The sequence below is a fragment of the Xenopus laevis genome, chromosome 3L (assembly GCF_017654675.1).
Source record: "Xenopus laevis strain J_2021 chromosome 3L, Xenopus_laevis_v10.1, whole genome shotgun sequence".
NCBI lineage: Eukaryota > Metazoa > Chordata > Amphibia > Anura > Pipidae > Xenopus > Xenopus laevis.
Window position 1 is genome coordinate 16,459,553 of NC_054375.1, and position 26,128 is coordinate 16,485,680.

The following is a 26,128-nucleotide window of genomic DNA, read 5'->3' on the forward strand; positions in this document are numbered from 1 at the left end:
TGTTACACACTGCATACCCCAGCAATGCTGCCACCCTTTTGTTACTCACTACATACCCCAGCAATGCTGCCACCCTTTGTTACTCACTACATACCCCAGAAATGCTGCCACCCTTTTGTAACACACTACATACCCCAGAAATGCTGCCACCCTTTTGTTACTCTCTATTTACCCCAGCAATGCTGCCACCCTTTTGTTACTCACTACATACCCCAGCAATGTTGCCATCCTTTTGTTACTCTCTACATACCCCAGCAATGTTGCCATCCTTTTGTTACTCTCTACATACCCCAGCAATGCTGCCACCCTTTTGTTACTCTCTACATACCCCAGCAATGTTGCCACCCTTGTGTTACTCTCTACATACCCAAGCAATGCTTCCACCCTTTTGTTACTCATTTCATACCTCAGCAATGCTGCCACCCTTTTGTTACTCTCTATTTACCCCAGCAATTCTGGCACCCTTTTGTTACTCTCTATTTACTCCAGCAATGCTGGCACCCTCTTGTTACACACTACATACCCCAGCAATGCTGCCACCCTTTTGTTACTCTCTATTTACGCAAGAAATGCTGCCATCCTTGTTACTCACTACATACCCCAGCAATGATGCCACCATTTTGTTACTCACTACATACCTCAGCAATGCTGCCACACTTTTATTACTCTCTACATACCCCAGCAATGCTGCCACCATTTTGTTACTCTCTATTTACCCCAGCAATGCTGCCACCCTGCACATGAGGCAATAATTTGGAATAGAGAGGGGAATGTTACTCATGGCTCACTGAACTCACAAAATAAATCCACACTCTGCTCTGTAGGACAAATGCCAACTAACCCATACCATTAACAACCAAAACAAACAGTGACTATGGCATCTTACCACAGCCCATGTACAGAATCTACAGATTGCCAGTCCAGAGCTGTTACCTGTATGAGTGAAGCTGCTGCAGGGATCTGCCTGTTAAAGTGCTTCTGCCGCTGCTTCTGCTGCACTTTGAGAGCAAAACCAGATCCCAGAATCCCCTGAGAAACCAAAAAACAGGCATTAGCACAAGCATAATACTGATGCCCATCCCCATGTTGGGCATATTCACTTACTTAGTTACAAGACCAGGAACTACAATGCAGAATCTTGGTCTGGTTTCCCCTCCCTTGTTGCCCTCAAACACCAATATAAGCTTGCCACCTTGCCCCATATGGCCCTGTTCAAATCCCCTTGCCCTCTGAAAACAGAAAAGGCTAGGGCTTTCATCAGAAACCATGGGGTGCTAAACTACTTAATTTAGGCTCCTACACACAGAAGGAACTCAGATATTAATCCACTAGTTGTCCCGCGCTTAGCAGGCCCAGTCACTTAAGTAGAAAGGGGTACCAATAAAAAAAATTTGCACCTAAATAGGCCCCACCACTTTATTTCCACTGTCTCCCATCTGATGACAGCCATAGCTATGGTTCTATATTTGTATTAGACCATTAATCTCAATGGGGTCCTAAGGTGCTAAACTGAGAAGGTTGTGGTTAATTTCCCAGCACCCCTCTCCCCAACACTTATTGCTCATCTTGGACTTGTGTCACTCACCGCTGGCAGAGCAAAGAAAGAGATGGCAAATACAGAGAAACATGATGCAATGGTCTTTCCAATCCAAGTCTGCGGAACTTTATCCCCGTATCCGATAGTCGTTACTGTTACCTACAGAGCAAAATGCTAAGCTAAGTCATACGGCTGGGTATGTACTTATACAGTCATATATATCCCTCATGTATTATATGGCATAATGTACCCCCTACTGTAAATGATAAGGATATTAGATGTCACTGAGGCCATATAAATGAACATGGCTGCAGGCTTACAGTTTTACAGAGAACTCTGAATATCACTCAAGTATTATAAGGGATAATGTTCCCCTACTGTAAATGTTATGATCATGGAATTCCTGTGTGTGTGTGTGTGTGTGTTCCTAATTCCATTATAAATATCAGTGTCATACAGAAGGATATTTCTGACATACTCACCACTCCCCACCAGAGGGCATCAGCGTAACTGGAAAAGCCAGTTCTTCCCTCCTCGTCGACAGCATCCTTCTCCGCCAAGTACACAAAGTAAGATGAGAAGATGAGGCCCAGGAAGCCGATATACAGAGTCGTGATGAGCTCCTGAAGGAAAAGTAAGTTACCAAATTACACTGTAGGAGCAGGGCTGTAGGAGTTCCACTTTGAACAACATGTAGATCACTAGGAGTATTGGCTAGTGCACCCACAATGGGACAGTGTGTCAAAAACAAAGGCTAAAAACAAAAAGGACCACTGGAGTGCCCAGTGCAAAGGCTCCTTTCCCCATTTGTTCAAGTGGCTCTGCAGAAAACATGAATCACAGTGACCAAAACTTCTCATAATGACCTATACACCAAACAGGGGGCACAGTGACCAAAATGATAAAGCACTGGCACAGAGATCAATGCTCAAGGACAAGAACTATACTTTATGGGAACAGTGACTAAAACTGTAATAAGAGACACTGTGATCAAAACTCCAAGACAATGAAACGGTGATCCAAACAGTAACCAAAACTCCAATGTGGTTGGTGACATGTAAACAGATGACAGCAACCAATACTCTGAGCAGCAAACATGGGGATAAAAATGTATAATCAGGATGACCAACAACTGGTAAGGAGACGCTCAGGTGACTGGCATCTTGCAGGGATTATAAGAAGATCAAAAAACAAATATAGATGAGCCATGGCCATTTCGCTCCCCACTAAGAATTGGCAGATTGGGCATCAGGACATTGCATTTCAGGAAATGTCCCAAACAGGCCAAATAAATAGTGACTGTCTATGACATTTTACTGCAGCCCCAGAAGGCAGTGACCAGGGGAGCAACTGGCACTGTGACCACTGCACATTGTTGGGCACAAAAGGTTGGGCAAGGTTGGCATGCTCACCTGTCGATGGATGAACACCACAGATCCCAGCAGCCTCCAGGTTCCTCCTTGTCGATCTACATGTAACATGCGCAGAATCTGGAGGAAACGGATACCCCTGCACACAGGAGGAGGATGGGAGACTAAGTGCAAAAGCAATGAAGAGTGCCAGAACCACCCCCCAGGTCCTCAGCTAGTATTCTGGGAGTTGCAGTATTGGGGAAACCTCTGAACTGATGGTGGATGTATGGAGTTATAGAGAAGTGCCATAGGGAAATAAGGTGTACAGAGTGGAGGAAGAAGACAGAAAAAAGGGATAGAGTCATGGATACGGTCAATGCTGTGTCTGTCAATGGAGTGGATGACATAGTTTATGGAGTTGTCTCCATACAAAAAGCAGGTGGAGAAAAGCAGATAATCCACTGCTCTCCCAGAGGCCAAACACATGGCCAATAAATAAAGACATGGGGTGTTGTGTGACCCTCCCCCTTTAGTGTTAATCCAAACATATGAGCCCACATAACACTATAGTTATGTCCTCTTGCAGTCTGCCCTGATACCATGCACCTGGGCCCCAGATAACAGAATATAAACTCACCAACCTAATTGCAGATGTTGCGAAGACTTGTCCATTGGATCCCACGCTAAGAACAATAATAGATGCAATGACCACAATTAGATCTGGAAGGAAGAACGATAACATTTTATTTTATGTATAGCCCCAATCAAGGTTTCATGGCCCTTTCATTGAGATATAGTTATCCCATATTAAAAAACAGTGTCTATGTTCTCACCAATAATAGAAATGGGTTTACGGGCAAAGCGGATCCGGCCCTTGAATCCAACATATTTGCTTCGACAACCAGCTGACCAAAGGCGAACGAGGTATTCAGCACCAAAAAATACAACCAGCACAATCTCCTGCAGCAAAGAGAAGAGTGCATGGGAGAGACCCGGAACAGGGTACCAAGGAAAACACCATCACTCACAATTACTACATAAAATTGCATTAATTCATTGTCTCTATATCAATAAAGAATAATATATTATAATACTAGATGCTTTATTTTTATTGGCTGCTTGCAAGAACAAATGGGATTGACCCAGTAATAGGTGTGATGACGAGGCTAACTGCATGTAGAGTAACCATGATAAAGCTAATTAGGCCCTCCCAGTAATCCTACCAGGAACACTCTGGAGCAAGTTCACCAGGAGAATGTATATATTTCTCTGCCTTTTGGTTTCTTTACATGAAGTTTGACTCTGCAGGAGAGCTCAGTGTGTTCTTTTTGGAAATGTAAAAGAGCCTCTCCTGCACAGCCTTTGGGGCTTTAACAGTGAAAGTGGGGTCTGGGTGGCTAAGCAGTGTTGTAACCAGGCTCGTGGGCAGAAGATGAAGGCCTCAATAAAGGCTGTGGACCTCCTATGAGATACACTCAACAAAGCAGAAGCAATCCTGGGCCCAGAGGACCTCCAGATTATTTATCTTCACATCCCTCTGCACAGGAGATGAGCTAGAAGGCTTGCATTAATATACAGAGGCTCAGAGGTTTGAGTGACTAACATGATAGCACTGTAACTTAGTGAAATAACCGTGGCTTGTGGTCCAAACACACCATACAGAGGTGTCCTCCTGTTCTCTACTGCTACTTACCATCCAAAAGAGGGTTCCAGTTGCAAATTCTGAGTAATGTTCAATTGTGGACAGAACACTGAATATTAGGCAGATGAGAACAAGAAGGAACCTGCCAGGGGAGAGAAGAAAAAAACAGTGGGGTGGAAAAGTTGGATGATAAAGGCTGTTCCCGGATATGTTACCTTGTTTACATTTCCGATGGCACAACATACCTTGATGTCACCTGGTGTGCTGGCCCAAACCCACTTGACCCAGGAAAAGATTCCATAAGGGTATTAATGCCAAACCTACAGTTTTAGACTTGCCTAAGATAGGGTGTGGCCTGATGGTCAAGATGTGTGGTATTATGGTACAGGGGCCATGCCCTACTAAATATGAGGTCACTATTCATTTCAAGAAGGCCATTGGTTTTCTTATACCCTATAAAGACAGAAAAACCATGTGCCACTCATAAGTAGCTTGGCACTACATAATATTCATCTGACAAATGTGAGGGTAGAGCGGCCCTTTAATGTAGCATAATGTGGTATCTGGGTGAGAGCAGCACATTGCCTGATTATCAGCACTGTAATTAAAGCAAACAGCTGGCTCCCCATGCCTCCCAAAGATTAAATATAGAAAATCTGTTGGCTCAGCTGGGGAAGAGCTGCTATAAAACCTTTGCACAGGAATTCACTTATTAATAAGACTCTAGTAAGGGCATTATGTGTGACCCGAAAAGGTTAGGGGGTACATATATGCCACGATTCATGGGTGAGTACAGGGGTACAAAGGGCAGGGTAAACGGGTCCAATAGTGGAGACTGTCATGTTAGGAGCCACTAATACCAGTCAAAGAGATTAATTGGCTAATTGAATATTATGGGAGAAAGGGTCAAAACGCTAATCAAATGAGACACAAAGATAATTTAGCTACAGACCTTAGGGCCCAAGGAATGGATATAAAGCGCTTAAAGCATGACAATCCAGTCTATAGCCTTGTACTGTTAAACTACAACTTCCAGAAGCCCAAGATAAATGCCATATCTGGGGTTAAGCAGCAGCTTGTGCTCTGCAAAGCAGTGACTGAAGATGGAAAGTATATCATATACAGTATTCACCTCTTCATGGTGCAGGCAGCAAAACAACGCTTGTAATATGAACAGTGTCAAAGCTCAATGGACTGGTCTATGGTTGTGGTTTAGTAGGGAGAGATGGTGCCTATAGTAACAGTGGGATAATAGTCTCTGGGAAGGGAGTTTGACTGTCGGATACTCTCAGAATTACCCGCAGTTCGGCGCTGACTAAAGGTATATGACGATCTGAGGTGATTTGACGATTTTTATTATACAACACTTTGTGACATTGGCAGTGGGTGAGATTATAAATAATCTCACCCACTGCCAATGTCACAAAGTGTTGTTTAATAAAAGCCGTCAAATCAATACAGCGGCGACTCCTTGGATACCTTTAGTCAGCCCCGAACAGCGGGTAATTCTGAGAGTGAGAGGGAGTGTGACTGTGGGATAGCAGGTATAGTGTAATAACTTACTTCCCTGGTGATCCAGTGGTGCGGCGGGGACACCCGCGCGCCTTTGGTAGGGACGCCCGCCTCGTCATCCTCCTGTGCCTGAATGCGCCGGCAACTAGGGCGCGCGCGGTGCGTCTTTGCTGTATTTATTGGCACATGCGCGCTGGCGTGTTGACGCCAGCGTGCAATGGCACGAAAGTTTAGGGTATTTAAAGGGCCAATGTACTCTTTCTCACTGCCTGTTATAGGATTTGTTCCACGTGAGTTTCCTGGTGCCTCTGTGTTGTATAGCTTCTGTGATCCGTTTCCTGTTGTGACCCCTGCCTGTTTTTGGACAATTCTGACTTCTGTATCCTGACCCTTGCCTGGTAACCGACTCCGCTTATTCCGTATCCCTTCTGATTGATCTCCTGGTTTGACCCTTGCCTGCCTGACTCAGCCTGATTTGACTACACTTTTTACCTACCCCTTGTACCGCAACCTTCTGCCCAAAAGACTTTGCATTACCGTCGTGCCCCTTTGCTCGTTCAGAGTTTTTCGCTTGGCACCTCTCTTAATAAGACCTGGCGGCATCCGATTAGCTGAGGGCTCCTCCCGAGGTGAAAGGCGGCGGAAGCAAGAGCCGAGAACAGGGTGCTTAGCATTGGTTCTGAATTTAGCGTGCCGACCATGACATATAGTAGGGAGAGATGGCACCTATAGTAACAGTGGGGATAATAGTCTCTGGGAAGAGACTGTGGGATAGCAGGTATAGTAGGGAGAGATGGTGCCTATAGTAACAGTGGTATAATAGTCTCTGGGAAGGGAGTGTAGCTGTGGGATAACAGGTATAGTAGGGAGAGATGGTGTCTATAGTAACAGTGGGATAATAGTCTCTGGGAAGGGAGTGTGGCTGTTGGATAGCAGGTATAGTAGGGAGAGATGGTGCCTATAGTAACAGTGGGATAATCGTCTCTGGGAAGGGAGTGTGTCTGTTGGGTAGCAGGTATAGTAGGGAGAGATGGTGCCTATAGTAGCAGTGGGATAATAGGAAGGCATTGGAGCTTTGGGATAGTGGGGAGAGATGGTGCCATTTGAAGAGGGTATAGAAGCCTCTGGGTAGGAAACACAGGGCACCTAAGTGACATAACAAAGCCAAACAGAGAGTAAAAGTGGCCTTAGCAGGATTCACTTGATGTTAACTACAGGATGTTGGGTCTGTCTGTGTGTAATGTTAGATTGTAACAACTGTAACCATTGAATAAAACATGAAGAGATCAGGACACAGCTAATCCGAGCAGACCCGTGTGAGAGGGGAGCATGTGACGTTGGGCTCAGATATATGACATACAGACATGTGGTATGCAGCTTGCATAAATAATTTATAGACATGCACTGCTGACAGATATGAGACATATGGCAGATCCACTGACATAACCGAATTATCCTTGAGGATCATTTTATTTCTGTCAAGGGGTGGCTTTACTATAACAATGTTTCCACCCAATGTTCCCTCTTCATCAGGTTTAGTTGTGTGTTCCTAGATTTTGCAAGGAACTTGAGGTTAAGTAATGCAGTGGAGGGCTGATCCCTGTTTTCTTTGCTGCAGTGCACAAAACTGTGGGGGGCAAACTGTGGAAGTAAAGTAACAAAGGCTGCAAAATATGCACCAGGTCTAGTAACCCATAGCAACCAACCAAGCTGGCATTAAGGAGACAGGTGGGAGGCTATGTTCCATTGGGGGGGGGAGAGGAAGATGTGGTAGCCCTAAATAAAGGGCTGCAACACTATTGGGGTTAGGCAAGAAGGGCTGGTGGGCCGGGGTACATTTGGGATGAGTGGGGCACAGTCTGGGTGGATCAGGAATGGGGAGTTACTTAGGTTTTTTAACATGGGTCCCCTATTCTATTATTCTAGCTGGCAGGGTCCAACACCCAGGGGTGCACATGCATGCCCATCATACAACAATACATACATACTGAGGAATGCGAAACTTAGTATATGACAACTATATACAGGCAGATATAAGCTGTCAACAGATTAATTCGGCAGTTTATTGGGTAGTATATGGGGCCCTCCGGCAGGATCAAGAACCACATTGGTTTGTTGATTTAGTTCTTAATCTGACTGCCTGTAAACTCATTGTTGTGATCAGATCCCTTTTGCAGGACTGACTGACCCCAGCCTAAGGGTCAATAGTCCTAAGTGATGACAAATTTCCAGTGCAGTAAATGCAGGAGCCCTTTTCTTGCCTCCTTCATCAAACATACCCCCACCTGTTGTACCAGCAGTCACATTTAGCCCCATTAGAAACACGGTCAATCTGTGCCCTTGATTGCTTTTCATGGTTCTCTTTTATGAAAAACATTCAGCACCACAATAACGTCTGTTGTTACTGTTTGTTCCTGTCTCCTTGGAGCAGTAAATAGCCGTAGGGTTCATAACCCTATCAAAACCCTCAAGTGCTGCAGCAGGTTGTACAGAATTCACTGGGTTGGTTACCGGTACTTTATTTGGTAAACAGCATTAGACTGAGGAATGATTTTGCGGCCATTGTTTTATGGGATCTCTCTGTACAGACTATTAGCAAAAGCAGAGGTTTGTTCCTGCTGAATTGTGCTTAGTACAGGGGTATACCTATGCTGCCATAGTTATATGGGATCTCTCTGTACAGGCTATTCAGAAACCCTGAATTTCAAAAAGTTACTACTTGGTTAATTACTATGTAAACATTCTTTAAAGAGATTGAAAGCCTAAAACAGTGAGGAGTGCAAATTTGTGTCCAAAAGCAGAGGTTGAGTAGCAGCCTGAAGGTTAATTAAAGTGGTTTGGGGTGAGTGCTTATTTGTGCCCTGGGTACCACTGGAATTATAGCAGGGTGACTGTTACCCCAATGTTTCAATATATCTGTAACCTTGTTATGAGTTAAGGGGCCCAGCCTTAAGGCCAGTTAGGGTGAGATTTTGGGTGAGTGTTTATTTGTGCCCTGGGTATCCCAGGAACTATAGCAGGATGACTGTTACCCCAATGTTACTATATATCTGTAACCTTGTTATGAGCTAAGGGGTCCAGCCTGAAGACCAGTTAATGGGAAATTTGGGGTGAGTCCTTATTTGTACCCTGGTTACCCCTGGAATAATAGCAGGGTGACTGTTACCCCAATGTTTCTATATATCTGTAACCTTGTTATGGGCTAAGGGAGCCCTGTCTGAAGGACAGTTAGGGTGAGATTTGAGGTTAGTGATATTTGTGCCCTGGGTACCCCTGGAACTATAGTAGGGTGACTGTTACCCCAATGTTTCTATATATCTGTATCCTTACATAAGAATCATGGATTATTTGGATAAACGGACAAGCTTACCGCTTTCCACAGTGGGTCCGGGTGCTCATGCCCCAGGCCTTCAGCAAAGGGGAGCAACACACGAAAAACGTGGATGTCGGGCAGGTACCATTCCGGAACACCAAGTCAAACTGTTAATGGAATCCAGGAGCCAAAATTATGAATTGTAGAAAAAAGTCTTTATTTTACATTATGTATAAGACGCGTTTCGTGTCCCTCCAGGACACTTAATCATAAGCTGTGATTAGCCTATGATTAAGTGTCCTGGAGGGACACCGTCCGTGTGCTAGGCCTCGATCAGAAGGACTTAATGTAAAATAAAGATTTTTTCTACTATTCATAATTTTGGCTCCTGGATTCCATTGATGTTTGACTTGGTGTTCCGGAATGGTGCCTGCCCGCCATCCAAGTATTTTGTGTATCTGTAACCTTGTTATGAACTAAAGGGGCCCAGCCTGAAGGCAGTTAGGGGGAGATTTAGGGTGAGTGATTATTTATGCCCTGGGTATCCATGGAACTATAGCAGGTTGACCATTACCCCAATGTTTCTATATATATCATAATCTGTCACCTTTTTATGAGCTAAGGGGCCCAGCCTGAATTCCAGTTATAGTGAGATCTGGTGTGACGTATGAGTGCTTATCAAACACAAGATAGAAATTTTACAATATTTGACACAATAGTGGATGTGAATAATTTTGTGCGTAGAGTTGTACTTAAAAAATATTTCTTACAATTAGGACAAGAAATTAACCCAGTAATAGCGGGGGAGAATAGTGACCGACAGGGTGAAGTTATAGATAGGAAATTTAAAAACAAAAGCACCTTTTATCCAATACAAATGCGGGGCCCTTTAGTAGAGCAATTCCAGAGAAAAGTAGAGGAGGGCTTATGGGAACTTAATGAAAAAGTTAATAAACAAGAAAGCAGATTAACTAATTTAAGTAAGAAAGAGAAACAGGCACTGAGAGATTTAAAAAAAGATCAGAGCATAATTATCAAAAACGCGGATAAAGGAGGTATGGTGGTAATACAGGATACTATGGTGTATGAAGCGGAGGCACTTAGGCAACTCAGTGATCAGGATGCATATATCAGACTAAAAGGTAATCCGACAAGACAATTTCAGGCAATACTGGAAGGACTGGTACAAAAAGGTGTAGAAGGGAAAGTAATAGATATGGTATTGCGGGATTATTTGGTCCCGCAATCAATAACTATTCCCACTTTCTATCACCTCCCCAAGGTACATAAGAAGGAGAGACCACCTTTGGGGAGACCAATAATCTCTGGTATTGGCTCCCTAAACGAACATCTTTCAGAGTGGGTGGATGCGTATCTCCAGCCAATGGTTGTTCGACTTGAGAGTTATACCAGGGATACCACACATGTATTGCAAAGTTTAAGAGATACCGGATGGGCAGAAAACAATGCATGGGGAACACTTGATGTGGTTTCCTTATATTCCTCGATACCACATGATAAAGGGATTCAAGCGATCCGGTATCACTTAAACAAATACAGTGATTACTCAGACGAACTCATACAGTTTTTGTTAGAGGCTGTTGAGTTCCTTTTGAAACACAATTATTTCACCTTTGATGCAAGTTTCTACCTGCAAAAGAGAGGGACAGCGATGGGAGCGAAATTCGCTCCCTCTTTTGCCAATTTATATATGGGGTGGTGGGAGGAAACCCATATTAGTGTGAAACAAAAGGAACATCTAAAGCTGTACATGCGCTATATAGACGATCTTCTGTGTATATGGCAAGGAACTGAGGAAGAATTTGATAATTTTGTGAAGGAGATCAATAGGAATGACTTAAACCTCGGTTTTACTAGTCAATTTAGCCCAAATCAAATAGAATTTTTAGATGTGATGTTAACAGCAGAGAATCAGGCAATAAACACGAGTATTTTTCGTAAACCTTGTAGTGGCAACACTCTTTTGCATGCCTCTTCCTGTCACCCAAAATAATTAATAGAAGGAATACCGGTGGGACAGTTTCTGAGGCTTCGAAGAAACTGCTCCACGGGTAAGGACTTTGGGAATCAGGCATGGGACATGCAGCAGAGATTTGCGGAGAGAGGTTACAAACATAAAACTATACAGAAAGCTTTACGGAGGGCAAAAGGGAGCGTTAGAGAGGACTTGCTAAGGACCAAAACGAAACAGAACAAGAGCTCTAACTGGTCAGATAAAGTAGTACTTACTACTCGGTATAGTAAACAATTTTTTGAAATATCCAGGATTGTTAAAAAAATTTTGCCTATCCTTTATGGGGATGAGCACTTTTTTAGAGTGTTGAATCCAGGGATTAATGTGATTCCTAAGCGAGCCCACACTCTGAAAGATATGCTATCACCCAGTCACTTTAAAAAGAGAGGTCAGGAACGAAATTTGGGGCCACTTACATCAATTGGGAACTATAGATGTGGAAGTCAGAGATGCATAACGTGTGGACATATGAAAGTATCAAAAAAATTTAAATCAACAGTGACAGGGAGGGAGTTTGACATTAAAGGCTATATCAATTGCAACACCACCTATGTGATATACTTAATTACGTGCCTTAAATGCCAAATACAGTACGTAGGCTGCACGACTAGGAAATTGAAGGAAAGAGCAAGGGAACATTTGGGCCAGATAAAAAATCCGCGAATGACCGAAAAGAGTAATGTCACTAGGCACTTTAATATATGCAATGGAAACTCCTTGGAATTTTTTAGTATTCAGGGGATAGAGAGAGTTAGACTAGGAGAAAGAGGAGGAGATCAGTTGAGCCTCTTAGAGAGGAGAGAAGTATTTTGGATATTCCATCTGGGCACACGTTTGCCCTTAGGGCTTAATCATGAATTTGATGTTACCTGTTATACGTGAAAGGGTTAACATTGTTATGGGGCTATCTAGATTATAAAAAAAGAGAGCTATTGACGGTTTATGAATAACAAATGCAAAAGAAGTGAGTGAAATTGATTTTTGGTTACTACACTGTTTTGTTGTGAGATAAATTATGATGTATATTTAACAATTGAATTCAGAAACAGTGACATATGAAAAGGAATGCAAATACCCCATATAGGCATGTTTGATGAGCAATTAACATAATAGGGTTAATGCCTCAAAGAATTTGATTGGTTTTAAGAAAAGTGGGAGGGACTAACAGGGTATAAATCCCGCAGAGGCTATGCTGTTTACAGATACACCTATGACTAAGCGCCGGAGGGTGCGAAACGCGTAAGGTGGGCCTGGGGGGTCTGTTTGTTATTGAACTTTTAATGCTAATTTAAATAAAGAAATTTTTATGGAAAAGAAAGCCTTGGGACAGCTATCTTTGGATAAAAGGAATTTTGAAACACAAGAATTAACCGTGATGTGTTAAAGCCCTTATGGAGCATTTACATTCCCTTCAATTACACTTCTCCTGTTTACCCTACTAGAGTTACTCCTATTCTACCTCCCCCTCCACCTAATTCCACACCTCTTCAGAAAGTCACTTTCCCATTCGGCACTGATGACTGATGGGTTTGTGTTACAGGAGCTGACGGCAGGTGATGTAACGCTCTACAGATATAGAATAAATAACATGTCCCAGTGGCCATCTGGCCTTTTGTCTGCCTTGGGGCCACTTCTTTCCAACCACTAAATCTAACATGAAAAACAACAAACACAGTGTAAAATAGCAACAAAGTACAGGGCTCGGTTGGAGGGATAATGGATCCAGGGTTTCATTGTGCTGTGCTGATATGAATAAACATGTATGAATTGGTAAAGTCCAGATCTTATTTTATTCCCTGTATCCCCCCCCCCCCCGTGCCCTGGAGATAATGATTGGGAAGAACAGAACAGGCAAACGCTTTCTATGCAGACACCCCATTGTGTGTTATAACCACATTTGTTTGTCAGACAAAATGATTCAAAAGAAAGTCTATGGGACCTTTCGAACATCAGACTAGGGCCCTAAGGTAATTTTTTCTGGAAATAAACTATCCTTCCTATATGTAATCATTATCCTCTAGCAATAACATTAGATTTAAAAGGGACGTAAACACAACCCACTGGTTTTTAGATTTAAACTCCCCCCGTGTTTTGATGCTTTACTTCCCCTTTAATTATCATTTACAAAAATTGCCATAAAGTACCAAACAGATGGCAGCCCTATGGTTACTGTCAGACCAAGCACCAATACCTGAATGAAAGTTATCCTTTACCGTGGTCAGATCTCATGTGGGCTTATCACCTGTAGGGTCTAGTCTAGGGTTGGGAATTGAAAGTGTTAAATGCCCAACACTAGACTAGACTATATAAACCACAATAAGTCCCTTTGTTGGTAATTTAATAAAAGGTGCAAAGTCTGCTATAAGTCTAGCCACCAATAGCAACCAATCAGCAGCTAGCATTTATCAATGTCCTGAATTGGTTGCTATGGGTTACAAGACCCCGGGCACTTTTCTTACATTACATCTTGTGTACATTTTCTTATGAGAATTGCAGTTTGGATTGTACCATCATTCCCTTACTGCGGGGGTTGTGCTCATTGGGCAGAGGAAAGTATGTAACGGCCATGGTGGGGGGGGGGGGGGCTGGGAGTTGTAATCCAACAATGTTCCAAGGACTGCAGGACTTACAAGGCTGAAGAAGGCACCCAACAATATTCCTGTACTGGGGCCTGTACATTGGGAAGCCAAAGGAACTGTGATTAGGAAGGTGGTTAATTGGGCATGATGGGAACTGTAGTTTTATAAAAGCAAAAGCACTAAAGGTAGGTAGTGGTCCATACAAATATCAGAAATACATTTGCCCTTTCATTAGTATTGAGTATATTCATATAATAATACATGAACATAACCTGAATATGCACACAGAGGCATTAGCCTATAATTACATGTTACAAGTCAAAGTGTAACCGTAAATACATCTCATCAGCCTGTGATTACATGTATTAAGCCTGTGATTTCATTCTGCTTGACCTTGGGGCCCTTCAATGGTCTCTGCAGCTGTGGAATTCTAGTCTCTGGCCCTGCATACGCTTAAAAAGGATAGTATTAATGGGTACTGAGAGCACTAAGGTAGTATTAATTGTAGTATAAATATAGAATCACCCACAATAACTAATCAGTCGTTCGCATGGATCAGTAATGTGCAATTAGAAGGATGAAAGCCAGCATCTGATTGGTCACTTCACTGTACTGCCTTCCCCAGGTAGGAACTACAAGGAAATCATATCCAAGACCCGAGCAGCACCTTGCCCATTCTTAGCTGTCCTTATTGAACCCTCATTTCAAGGCCTAAGTAGCACAAGATGAATTTCTGGGCCACACAACCATCCATTTTATCATTACACCTACAGATCCAATAAGTAGCAGGTAGAACAAGAACAACTACTCATTGGGGCTTAGCAGTCCCTTGTGGCAAGGGAAAGACATCATATATGGTTAACGAAGGAACCAAAAGCTCCTTAATGTCTTAGCTGTCTCAGGAGTCAAGTGACAGACGGCAAAAAGGTGTCTCACTAATGAGTAATTAAAGGGCAGAGGAGAAAATCGGATAGGAAGCCAAAGTGAAATCCATACAAGAATGGGCAGCATTTTGCTGGTGAGAGTGGAAGGAGGTTATGAGAGGCCATTGGTTCCCAAATGATGAGGCAGAAACACCACAGAGGCCAAGCATTACCCTAATGTTTCTATATATCTGTAAACTGGTAACTAAGAGGGCCCAGCCTGAAGGCATGTTAGGGGGAGATTTGGGGTGAGTGCTTATTTGTGCCCTGGGTACCCCTGGAACTATAGCAGGGTGAATGTTACCCCAATGTTTCTATATCTGTAACCTTGTTATGAGCTAAGGGGGCCCAGTCTGAAGGCCATTTAGGGGGAGATTTGGGGTGAGCGCTTATTTATACTTTGGTTACCCCTGGAACTATAGCAGAGTGACTGTTACCCCAATGTTTCTATATATCTGTAACCTAATTATGAGCTAAGGGGGCCCAATCTGAAGGCCAGTTAAAGTGACATTTGGGGTGAGTGCTTATTTCTACCCTGGGTACCCCTCGAACTATAGCAGAGTGACTGTTACCCCAATGTTTCTATATATCTGTAACCTTGTTATGAGCTAACAGTCCCAGCCAGTTTGGGGGAGATTTCGGGTAAGTGCTTATTTTTGTACTGCAGCACTGGGCCAGGCCAAGTTGCTGGTGTGCCAAAGGCAGGGCACACTCATTACCCTGGCCCCTGGGAGTCTGCATGTCAGAGCGTGCTAGCTTGCTCCCATGGTCATGGTAGGAACTAGCCAGGGAGAAGAAGTAAGAGCTTGGCGCCCCTTTGGGCATTAGGCCTGTGCCTCTTCTGCCTACTAGTTCTAGCCCTGCTGTAGTAGGGTGTCTGTTACCCCAATGTTTCTTTTTATAAGATTATGGGGGCATCTTTAAGGCCAGTTAGGGTGAGATTTGGGTTAAGTGCTTATTTGTGTACTATAGGTAGCAGGGTGGCGGTTACCCCAATGTTTCTATATATATTGTTAACCTATTTCCTATTTCATAGGTGTGAATCTATACATATAAACATATACACATCCTGCCAACTGCATTGCCCATAACCTCAGAACAGGTTAGGGCCCAAGGGGCTCTTAATCCACCAAAAAATCCCACTGCCAATCAACATTACATGAAGCAGAAAACAACTTTCACCAATAGGTAGCAACCTTGGGTTCTCCCTGCGTCCTTTTATTTAGCTAAGGAAGCTCAATGATGAAGCACACGCCAAGACTAATTGTGCCAAACTTCATGTCTGACTTCTGCTAGTAGTCACACCCATCATGGATGTTACAGCCACACATCTCACAGCTTCACACCATGTATCCCCTCACTGATTTTCAATCTTCTACTGGATCAAGTTCAGCATCCTCAGCATTGCATATCGGTTTCAGCCATGGTTACCCAATATACCACTTGGCTGACCATCAACTCCACCAATGACTCACAACTCTTTCTTCTCTTCTAACACCCACAAACAAAACAGCTAGCATGCTGCACTCTACCCTTGGAATAGCCCCCTTCCTCCAGCAGGTCCTTTAGACGCTTTGGGCTTTTGCCAGTTTCTGAAAACTCAATTAGTGATGCTTTCTGCATCTCTATCCTTCAAAATATAATCTATAGCACCTGCAACAGGGCCTTGTACATACTAACTACCAGTCTATCAGGACGAATGCTCGGACCACCCTAGAATGCAACGATGGGAGCACCACATTTTGAATATAAGAGCTGGCTATTTAGGGGAGACACTGATAGGGAAGGAAAAGTTTAACCTAGTTTAACCCAGTCCTGCCTGGGTTTAAAGGGACACTATCAAAAGGGGGTTTCATGTGTCTTAAAACAATAAAAGGCTTGAATTTTGCATGAAGGAATACATTTCCTGGTGTTTAAGTTACAGCCTACGTTGGTCTTTGTAAGGGGAAAAAACTCTAGTGTGTCTCATTGTGAAAGGGACATTAGAGTGTAAGCTCACTGGGACAGGAACTGATGGGAATGGTATATGGACCTTAGATTGTAAGCTCCACTGGGGCAGAGACTGATAGGAATGAGATAGAGACCTTCTATTGTAAGGTCACTGCGGCAGGGACTGATGGGAATGGGATATGGAACTTGGATTGTAAATTCTACTGGTACAGGGACTGATTGGAATGTGGTAGGGACCTTAGATTGTAAGATCACTGGGGCAGGGACTGATGGGATTGGGATATGGAGTTTAGATTGTAAGCTCACTGGGGCAGAGACTGATGTGAATGTGGTAAGGACCTTAGATTGTAAGCTCACTGGGGGCAGGGATGGATGGGAATGTGATAGGGACCTTAGATTGTAAACTCCACTGGGGCAGGGACTGATGGGAATGGGATAGGGACCTTAGATTGTAAACTCCACTGGGCAGGGATTTATGTATAATCTCTGTAAAGAGCTTCAAACAGAAACAAAGGATCCTTGACCAGGCTTTTAAATGTTCAGTGAATCCCGTCTTTGCCTTGTCATATTCTCATTTAAATCAGTAGGGGGTACATAATCCCCCTATACGATAATAACTAAATTATCTGTAGATTAGTTCGGAAGCTTCTCTCATTAATCCCAAATCTCCCCCCCCCAGCTCAGACATTCATCTGGGAATACTGTGCCTGTACTTGAGACATTTCTTGCTCTGCTCCCCAGCACTCTGGGTCAGTCTGTATAATTCATGTGTGGGCCCCTTTGAGTTGGCAGTGCGGGCACTGGGAACCCAGTGAGACAGATGCTGCTTGGTGTGGGGAACGGCATCTGATAATATCCTCACGGCACATCACACACAGGGATAAATCCGCAGATTATCCTGGCCACTCAGTGCAACATCTGCACATCTGACAGAGATTATCGAAGCAGCCCCCGATTTGATGTGTGAGCGGCTCTGTCCTCGAGAGAGGCAAATCCCAGAATTTTGCAGCAAGTCACCAGGAAAAACCTGGATATAAGCCTTGAACAGCCATAGGGACAAGTGAAGAAAAAATGTCTACTAGACTCCTACAATTAATGGGACACATGAAGTGCACAGATCTATCTGATCCCCGTTTGTAAGCAGCAGGCCTGCCCTGCTTTATGGCAGCTGAGATCTGTATAACAGAGCATTCTGTCCCGGTGATTGCACAGATCCTATATGATCCCCATTGTAAGCAGCAGTCCTGCCCTGCTTTATGGTTGCCCAGGTTTTTAGCATTATTAAGAGAAAAAACTGCCCTTATTGGGTCTTATGCAAAAAAAATGAAAATTACCTTACTTGAGGGCCATGAAAAACATAGATACATATCTGCACTGGACTGGAGAAGGTTATAGTTAGAAAGCAAACTTTATACCTGAGTGTATTGTAACTACATCCATGTACAGTATGTTGTCTTAAAAGTGGATCAACCCCAAATAGAGAATATAATATAATCTTATTCAGAGTGCTCCTTTTTGCAATTTACAGTAATTTTCTATTTTTAGTGGTTTCTGAGATATTAGCCATTTTAGACTGCTATTGCCAGCACATCTCTTTTAGTATCAATGTGACACTAGGGTTAATTGCCTATGCAGGCAGAACACAGTCATTTAGGGTCGCTGACACTCTGACTCTGAAAGGCAGCCGCTGAACGAAAGCCTGGTAATAGCAGTATAAATCTGCTAATATCTCTAAAAATAGAAAATTAATGCAAATTGCAGAGGAGAACTCTAACCAAGATTAAATACATATTCTATTTAGGTTTAGGTCCCCTTTAATCACTCAGGCAGATGTCTATTGATGCGCAGCACACTGCTCCACGCTCCCCACTAGCCTTGCTGGCTTTTTCACTAGGAGACTCTCACAGACAGACTCGGGTGATATGTACTGCACAAATAGGGACACCAGTGGTGTTGGTTGATACACGAGTCTGGGGCTAAGTATGTACCTAGAGTCAATATAACAAGCAAGAGTCCTAAAGTCTGGTGACAGCGGGAGGGCAAGGATGTAATGACATACAGGAGAGATAAAGGTGCAATGTAATCACAGGGAGCAATGATCAGGCTGCTGTGTAATGACAACGAGGAATGATCAGGGTGTGATAGGGAGCAAGGACATGGTGAGGGTAAAAAAGAGTGGGGTGCTATGTAATGACAAGGAGAGACAAGATGAGAGAAAGAGTGGGGTGTTATGTAACTACAAGAAACAAGATGGGGAAAAGAGTGGAGTGCTATGTAATGACAAGGAGAGACAAGAAGGGAGAAAGAGAGAAAGAATGGGGTGCTAGTTAATGACAAGGAGGGACTGGGGAGCTCTGTATTGATAAGGAGTGATTGGGTACCATATGATGACAAGTAGAGGAGTGTTCTATAATGATGAGAAGTGACTAAGCTGCTCTATAAGGTAGGAGTGATTGGGGTGCTTTACAATAGAGAGAGACTGGCATGCTATATAATGGCACTGGGGTTAGACGCTGGCACCCATCTAGTGTATGGCACAGGCAATGCATAAAGGCACATGACTGGGGCACATTAGTGGGTACTTACACACTGAAGTGATAGATGAAGCACCTCCAGCCGCTGGGTCTTTCCAAGAAGTTGTAGATGTCGCCCTGCATGCTGGTGCGGGTCAGATAGTGGCGATAGAAGCACTTGGGTGAGGAGTCTCCGTGCAAGTCCCTTGAACCCCTCCAATGGCTGCTCACCTGCAGTGTGGGGTCCTGCCCTGGACAAGGGGCCCCAGATCCATTGTTCAAGGGTGGGTTAGTGCTGAGGGCCACAGAGGAATAATGCATGGGGTCTGAAGCAGGGGGGGCTGAGTAGAAGGTATAGAGGGGGAGACCCCTACACTCCCCCGGGCCGCACGACATGCCGCAGACTGCCGCTGATCAATATTTCACATCCTAAGTGCCGGTGTTAGATTGCAAGCTCCCGCGGGACCTGATCCCTCTTATCACTGTGCTGTTCTGAGTCACCACAGACGGGATCACAGCTATGTCACCCACTGTCACCTGCTGTCACACGCTGTCACTCACAGCCCTGCAACAAGGAGAACATGGCAAGGTCAGGGCATGGGTGACCGCAAATGGGCCCACCGCTGGAAAGCATTGCACATTGGCACAACTCTAAACACTGCCACATGATTCTGTATTATACAAAACATACTTATACATACTGTGCAAAACACACTGCACAATTTAAATCCTTACCCAATAAAAGTGCAAAATTAGGAATAAAACAACTGGGGCAGGTTGAAGCTAGCGCATACCTAGTTATAGTAAATTTGTACAATGTTTACAATCTTTATAAATACTATGTATACAAATGCACAGTACAACACACAACTTCAATGCCCACACGGCATGGTACACAAATATATTGCAATACAAATCCTGCACTGGTCGTACACAAACAGGACAATACACACATGCATACTGTGTAATATAAACACTGTACAATACATACAAATACAGTACAATACACACATACTGTACAATACATTCAATGCACAATACACACACTCATACAAACCTGAGTTCACAATAATAATCCTTGAGCTGCACGCAGACACAACATTACACACACGGCAAAACACAGGTAACCATAAGTGAAAGTGCACAGGTGTAAACACTAGAAATCATTGCCACACACTACACAACACTCTCAGCACAACACAACTACAGCTGTTAGTGGGGCAAAATACTCAGTGGGGCAAAATACTCTGTGTATAGCTCCATTCTATAATAATGTACTCCCAGCATCTCCATGAGATAAAAGGAGACAGGGGCACAGTCTCCCATAAACCAATCATTGGGGGAGCCCCAAGTAGTTTCATATAACCAATATAATCAGCAATATCTCATCTGCAGGAAAACAAACTTACCCTTTAGCCAACAAGAGCCCCAACTGGTTATTAAAGTCTCACACATGCAAAGCCATTGCCATAACGCAGGATTAAATTTGTTGTGTATTATCTATGGGCACGAGCAGACCATAATAATCCCTTGTGCTAGGGGATATACCAGTAGGATCTATAGGACATGTCCATAGGGATCCGCCGTGCAACCTAATACTCTGAAAAGACCCAGCGAGCCGTGAATAAAACCAAACCTGCTGCTTCAGTCCACAAAGAAATAGGAAGACCTTATTGGCCAGTGTTACCTGCATAAATATTTCCATTGCCAATTACCTTAATTGCACTTTCCCATACCTGCAGGACACTCCTCTGATCCACGGCCCTTGGCATCACCAACTCTGAGCCATGATCACTGTTTCTGCTGGAACCATGAAGAATCCTGCTACATTTATCACCCCCTGCCTGGCTCTATCAGTCACCTGTCTGTGCTGAGAAGCTTCTTTGTATTTGGTGTTCCAGCTCTCTCCTCCCCTTGGCACAGACAGGGTCCCTCCCAGAAGGAACACCGAGAGGCTTGGTGCCCAGGCCCAGCTGTTCAACCTGGCAATATGATGGCACTGCATATGGTTAGATATGATTCTGTAGCAATGATTGGCAACTTAGTAGCATTGTAACCCTAATTAACTGCTCCTGAACTACAACTTCCAGCACCCCACAATAAACAAATGCTTAATGTCTTTGGTCTACAGAGATTTGATTGGAGGCGGTATTAGATAACCAATATACCACTGGAGTATGCTGTACTCTTCATAATGTACACTCCCAAAATATCTTTTTTTTTTTTAAATAAACATATATTGAAACTGCTTATCAGTCAGTTCCCCACTGGGCCCTTAATACCTCCAGGGCCCCTCAGCAGTGGCAGAGCCTTCTACCTCTATGATTACACCCCCTGCATAGAGAACTCTACAACTAGAGGTTTGCCCCTAACTTGGAAGGTCAGATTATGCTCAAGGTACCCTATATATGTTCCTAGGAACCCCAACTGTACGTGGGCCACAACCACCACTAGAAGATCCAGATGCAGAAAAAAGAAAAGTGGATCTTATGGTTTTGGCTTGTTCCTGTAAGACCTTTATTAAGTCAAAATTCCACTGCAAAAGTAGGCCATTCAATACTGTGGCCCTGCCTAGGGGCCCATTACGTTTTACAGTTATTTCTTATCCCATAATCCCCAGAAACACAGTGCAACCATTCCGCATTCCTTTAACTCTTGCCGAGCCTCTATCAAGTCCCTAAAATATATACGAGAGAAGAGCAGGATCCCCAAATCTACCAACCTGCTGCTGGGCCCCACATCACGGGCTGGAGTGTGACAGTCTGGGCTCTGCAATGTCTGTGACAGCAGCACACAGCCGCACGTGAGCTCTACTGGGAAGTCACTGGGAGATTAGTGGGAGGTGGGTGGCTACTCACTCAACATCTGTACTGGTCATTCTGTCTAGTTTGCTCCGTGATTGGGGATTGCTCCATGTAAAGAACACTCAGCAAGTTAGTTACTATGTGCCAGTGAGGATCTGAGCCTCCAAAGATGCCCCCAGGAAAACCCCATGTCCCTGCCCATGTCCCTGCCCATTCTGGATAACAGGTACCATACCTGTACAATGTATATTTATGTCTTTAGAAATGTTCTCTGCGTCACATTTTCATTTGGGTCTCAGGAACATCTGTTTATGCTGCTGCCACCCACCGTACCTTGCTCCATAACTCTTAATCAGAACGGAGTCAGAAGGAAGGAGCAATAGCACTAAGCATAACGTTAAGCAGTAAAAATATCTCTAAAAAAACATTCTTTCCTCAGGGTCAATCCACTGCCGATCTGCCAGCACATTTTGCTTCACTTTGGGAGAGGAAAAATAGAGCTCTTGGCCTTTCTTTTCTGATTCCTCAGATCACAAAGCACAAAATTGCCTTTTGTCAAAGCTGGATAGCCATGTGATGAGATTGATTTTAGTACAAATTAATCCAGGGACTGGTCCAATTGCATCTTGGAGTCAGGAAGGGATTTTTTCCCCTCTGAGGCAAATTGGAGAAGATTCATATGGGGGGTTTTGCCTTCCTCTGGACCGACTAGCAGTTGGCAGGAGAAACAAACCCTTAATAAAAAAAACCCTACCCCCCTCCCTCCTTTCCCCCAGCCTAGTTGCCCCCTGGGCAAATGCCCCTAACGCTTTACTTACCCCTTTGTGCAGATTCTGTCCAGCGGAGTTCACGGGCGCCATCTTCAGCCGCTTTGGTAATCTTCAGAATGAGACAGGCAATATTAGTGAGTTTCGGCGCAGTTGTCACTGAACAGAAAATAGCTCCAACCGTGCATGTGCTGCTTTGCTGGTCTCATTCCGGAGATTACCGAAGCGGCTGAAGATGGCTACCATGAACTCCGCTGAACAGAATGTGCACAGAGTGGTAAGTAAGGAGTTAGGGGCATTTTCCGGGGGGGGGGCAGCTAGGCTGGGGAGGAGGTCTATGTAGGATAGGGGGTAGGGTTTTTTTTTTAATTTAGGGTTTGTTTCTCCTTTAAGGTTGAACCTGATATGTGTTTTTTAACCAACCTTTCTATGTTACCATAACCAAAAATCTATGTCTATGTTACACTATGAATACAATATAATACTCACAATACAAGGCTGATTAGTTATTAATTCAGATTCACATTACATGTCAGCATAAAAATCAGTGCAGTCTACATCAGACTTAAATACTCAGCCCTGTAGCATCAGCTTCTATGACAGATAAAGTTAGTTTCAGGGAGTTGCAGAGAGGTCCAGGACACTGAAGTTACAGTCAGTCACAGCCACAGCCTTTTTTAGACGAATAAACAAGGAGAAATCCGGGGGCACCTATCCCCAGGGAAGAGTATCCATATCGGAACAGACAGAGGAGGTAATAGACTTGGTTATAAACATTTTCTCCTATCCTCTGTCTCCTGAGGAATGCTCTGTACTTAATAGAGGTTTAGGCTTTGTTCCTTCATACGGTTTAGATTGTTTAAATTGGGAAATAGAATTTCACAAAGTTTTCCGTTCTATCAAAATAAAAATGTGTTTTCCAGATAAAGATCCCACTTCTGACAGACCCACAAGTATGTTTAAGAAAAAGAGCACATACATTCCCCAAGTACAGAATGAAGCATTGTTAGCTTTTGAAAAGGTCGTTACAACAGAAGTTAGGAAACTTAATGAACTCCCATCCCAAACAAAACTGAAACCTAACCTTACATTTAAAGAAAGACATGCTTTAAATAAACTTAAACAGGTTGACACAATAGTTATTAAAAAGGCGGACAAAGGTGGCAGCATTGTCATTATGGATAAAGATATGTATGTTAATGAAGCTGAACGTCAACTCAATACCCCGGGCCATTATAAAGAAATTAACAAGGACCCCGTGTTCGATATTAATAGGGAAATTGATACACTTACTACTGAAGCTTTTCAAAACGGCCATATATTGCTGGACACAAAAAAGTTTCTAGAGGTAGAGCACCCTCGTGCACCTGTCCTCTATTTGTTACCAAAAGTCCACAAATCCCTGACTAACTCTCCAGGTCGAGTGTTAGAGCCTTTATCCAAATTTGTGGATCGTTATCTCCAACCCCTAGCAACTAAAATTCCTTGTTGCCTCAAGGATACAAATGACCTGTTACACACCCTTTCTACTCTTAAAACTCTTAAAAAAAGTGCAATTAAAACTCTGGGTACAAATTGCCATTTATGTAGCATTGACATAGTCAGCCTCTACACTTCCATACCCCAGGACGAAGGACTAATATATATTGAAGAATATCTACTAGAAACAGATCTTTCGCACCACATGGTTTACTTTTTAATTGATTTTCTTACTCTGGTTTTAAAAAATACTTTAGATTTCTGGAAAAATATTACTGGCAGTGCCAGGGCACATCAATGGGGGCGACGGTCGCTCCCTCCTTTGCCAATTTATTTGTCCATAAACTAGAGAGAAAATTCTTCCTTACAGAGCTATACAAAAAACACATGATTCTCTATGCTCGGTATGTGGATGATATCCTGGTTGTGTGGCAAGGGGATATATCTGTATTTCATAACATGGTTGAACTAGCAAATGAAAAACATCCAACACTTAAGTTCACTACCGAAGTGTCAAATGAGTCACTTAATTTTTTGGATGTGAAAGAAGGCAAGATTGTAACCGACCTGTATCGGAAAGCAACTGATCGCAACAGCTTGCTACACTCTTCCAGCTTTCACAACCCTAAGTGTATCAAAGCAATACCCAAGGGACAATTTCTAAGAGCTAGAAGAATAGCTTCAGATGATAAAAGTTACTGGGAGGCTGTAGGCCCCCTTACAAAGAGATTTAAGGATAAAGGATATAAGATAAACCATTTGTCTAAAGTTGCAAAGGAAGTTGGCATGCTACCTAGAGAGTCATTAATTACTCAGAAACCTAAACTAAAAGAGAGAACCAGTACCCTGTTTGTAAGTAAATATACACGAGTCACAGAATTCAAAAGGTTGTTAAACGATTCTGGCCCATCTTACAACAGGACAAGTCATTACGACATACTGTATATGTACAAATACACCCATGTTTTGTTACACTAGGGGACAGACTCTTAGGGATAAACTTTGCCCAGCAGAAACAAGTAAAATTGCTAAATCTACAACATTATTTCAGGGCAAACCTAAGAAAGGGACCTTTCCTTGCCTTGGATGTATAGCCATTATTAAAAGGGAAGTGGTGAACCACCCTATCAATGGTAAAAAACTACCACTTAATTACTATGCAACTTGTGAAACAGCCGGTGTTGTATACCTTTTAAAATGTCCCTGTGGGATGGTCTATGTAGGCCAAACTTCACGTTCTGTGAAGGAGAGAATCAAAGAACACAAATCAGATATCTGCAACTTTAAAGCCGGCACACAAACTGACACTTCAGTGGCAAGACACTTCTCCTCCCACAAACATAGCCAGTCACAACTAAAATGGCAAGTGTTAGAAGTATAGAAGTAGAAGTGCGAAAACCGATGCAAGTTGGGGACTTTACCCGGTTATTGTTACAGCAAGAAACCATATGGATAAGAAAGCTTAACAGCTTACAACCAGATGGTCTAAACGAATATTGGAGCATTAGCAGTTTCCTGTAAATTATGACAAACTTTTCTAACATTTAACTATGAACTCTTTTTCTCTCCAGATATTAATGCTGCCATAGAAATTACAGTACAATTGAAAACTATGAATGTTTCTACAAAAGGGTAAGACTTAATTACTGGCAGTACATACTTCGTCTATAAATTAGACATGTATTTTACAGCAATGTTATGTATGACAGATGTAATTTTTTT

At 43.2% G+C, this 26,128-nt stretch overlaps 1 protein-coding gene across 10 annotated transcripts in view; it reads right to left on the minus strand.

Moving 5' to 3' along the window:
- The window catches only part of LOC108710184 (potassium voltage-gated channel subfamily KQT member 1), a 46,090-nt gene that overhangs the window by 15,948 nt on the left and 4,014 nt on the right, over nt 1-26,128 (minus strand). For 9 of the 10 annotated variants that reach the window (XM_041586007.1, XM_041586006.1, XM_041586005.1 and 6 more), the window contains exons 2-9: nt 19,430-19,921; nt 4,583-4,673; nt 3,723-3,849; nt 3,531-3,609; nt 2,950-3,046; nt 2,020-2,160; nt 1,586-1,696; nt 934-1,029 (exon numbers count right to left, since the gene is read on the minus strand). In XM_041586007.1, the coding sequence (XP_041441941.1) occupies nt 934-1,029; nt 1,586-1,696; nt 2,020-2,160; nt 2,950-3,046; nt 3,531-3,609; nt 3,723-3,849; nt 4,583-4,673; nt 19,430-19,752 (1,065 nt within the window). In that variant the 5' untranslated portion in view covers nt 19,753-19,921. Of the gene's footprint in view, nt 1-933; nt 1,030-1,585; nt 1,697-2,019; nt 2,161-2,949; nt 3,047-3,530; nt 3,610-3,722; nt 3,850-4,582; nt 5,838-19,429; nt 19,922-26,128 lie in introns of those variants that run through there. The other variant, XM_041586009.1, reaches the window with a different exon arrangement.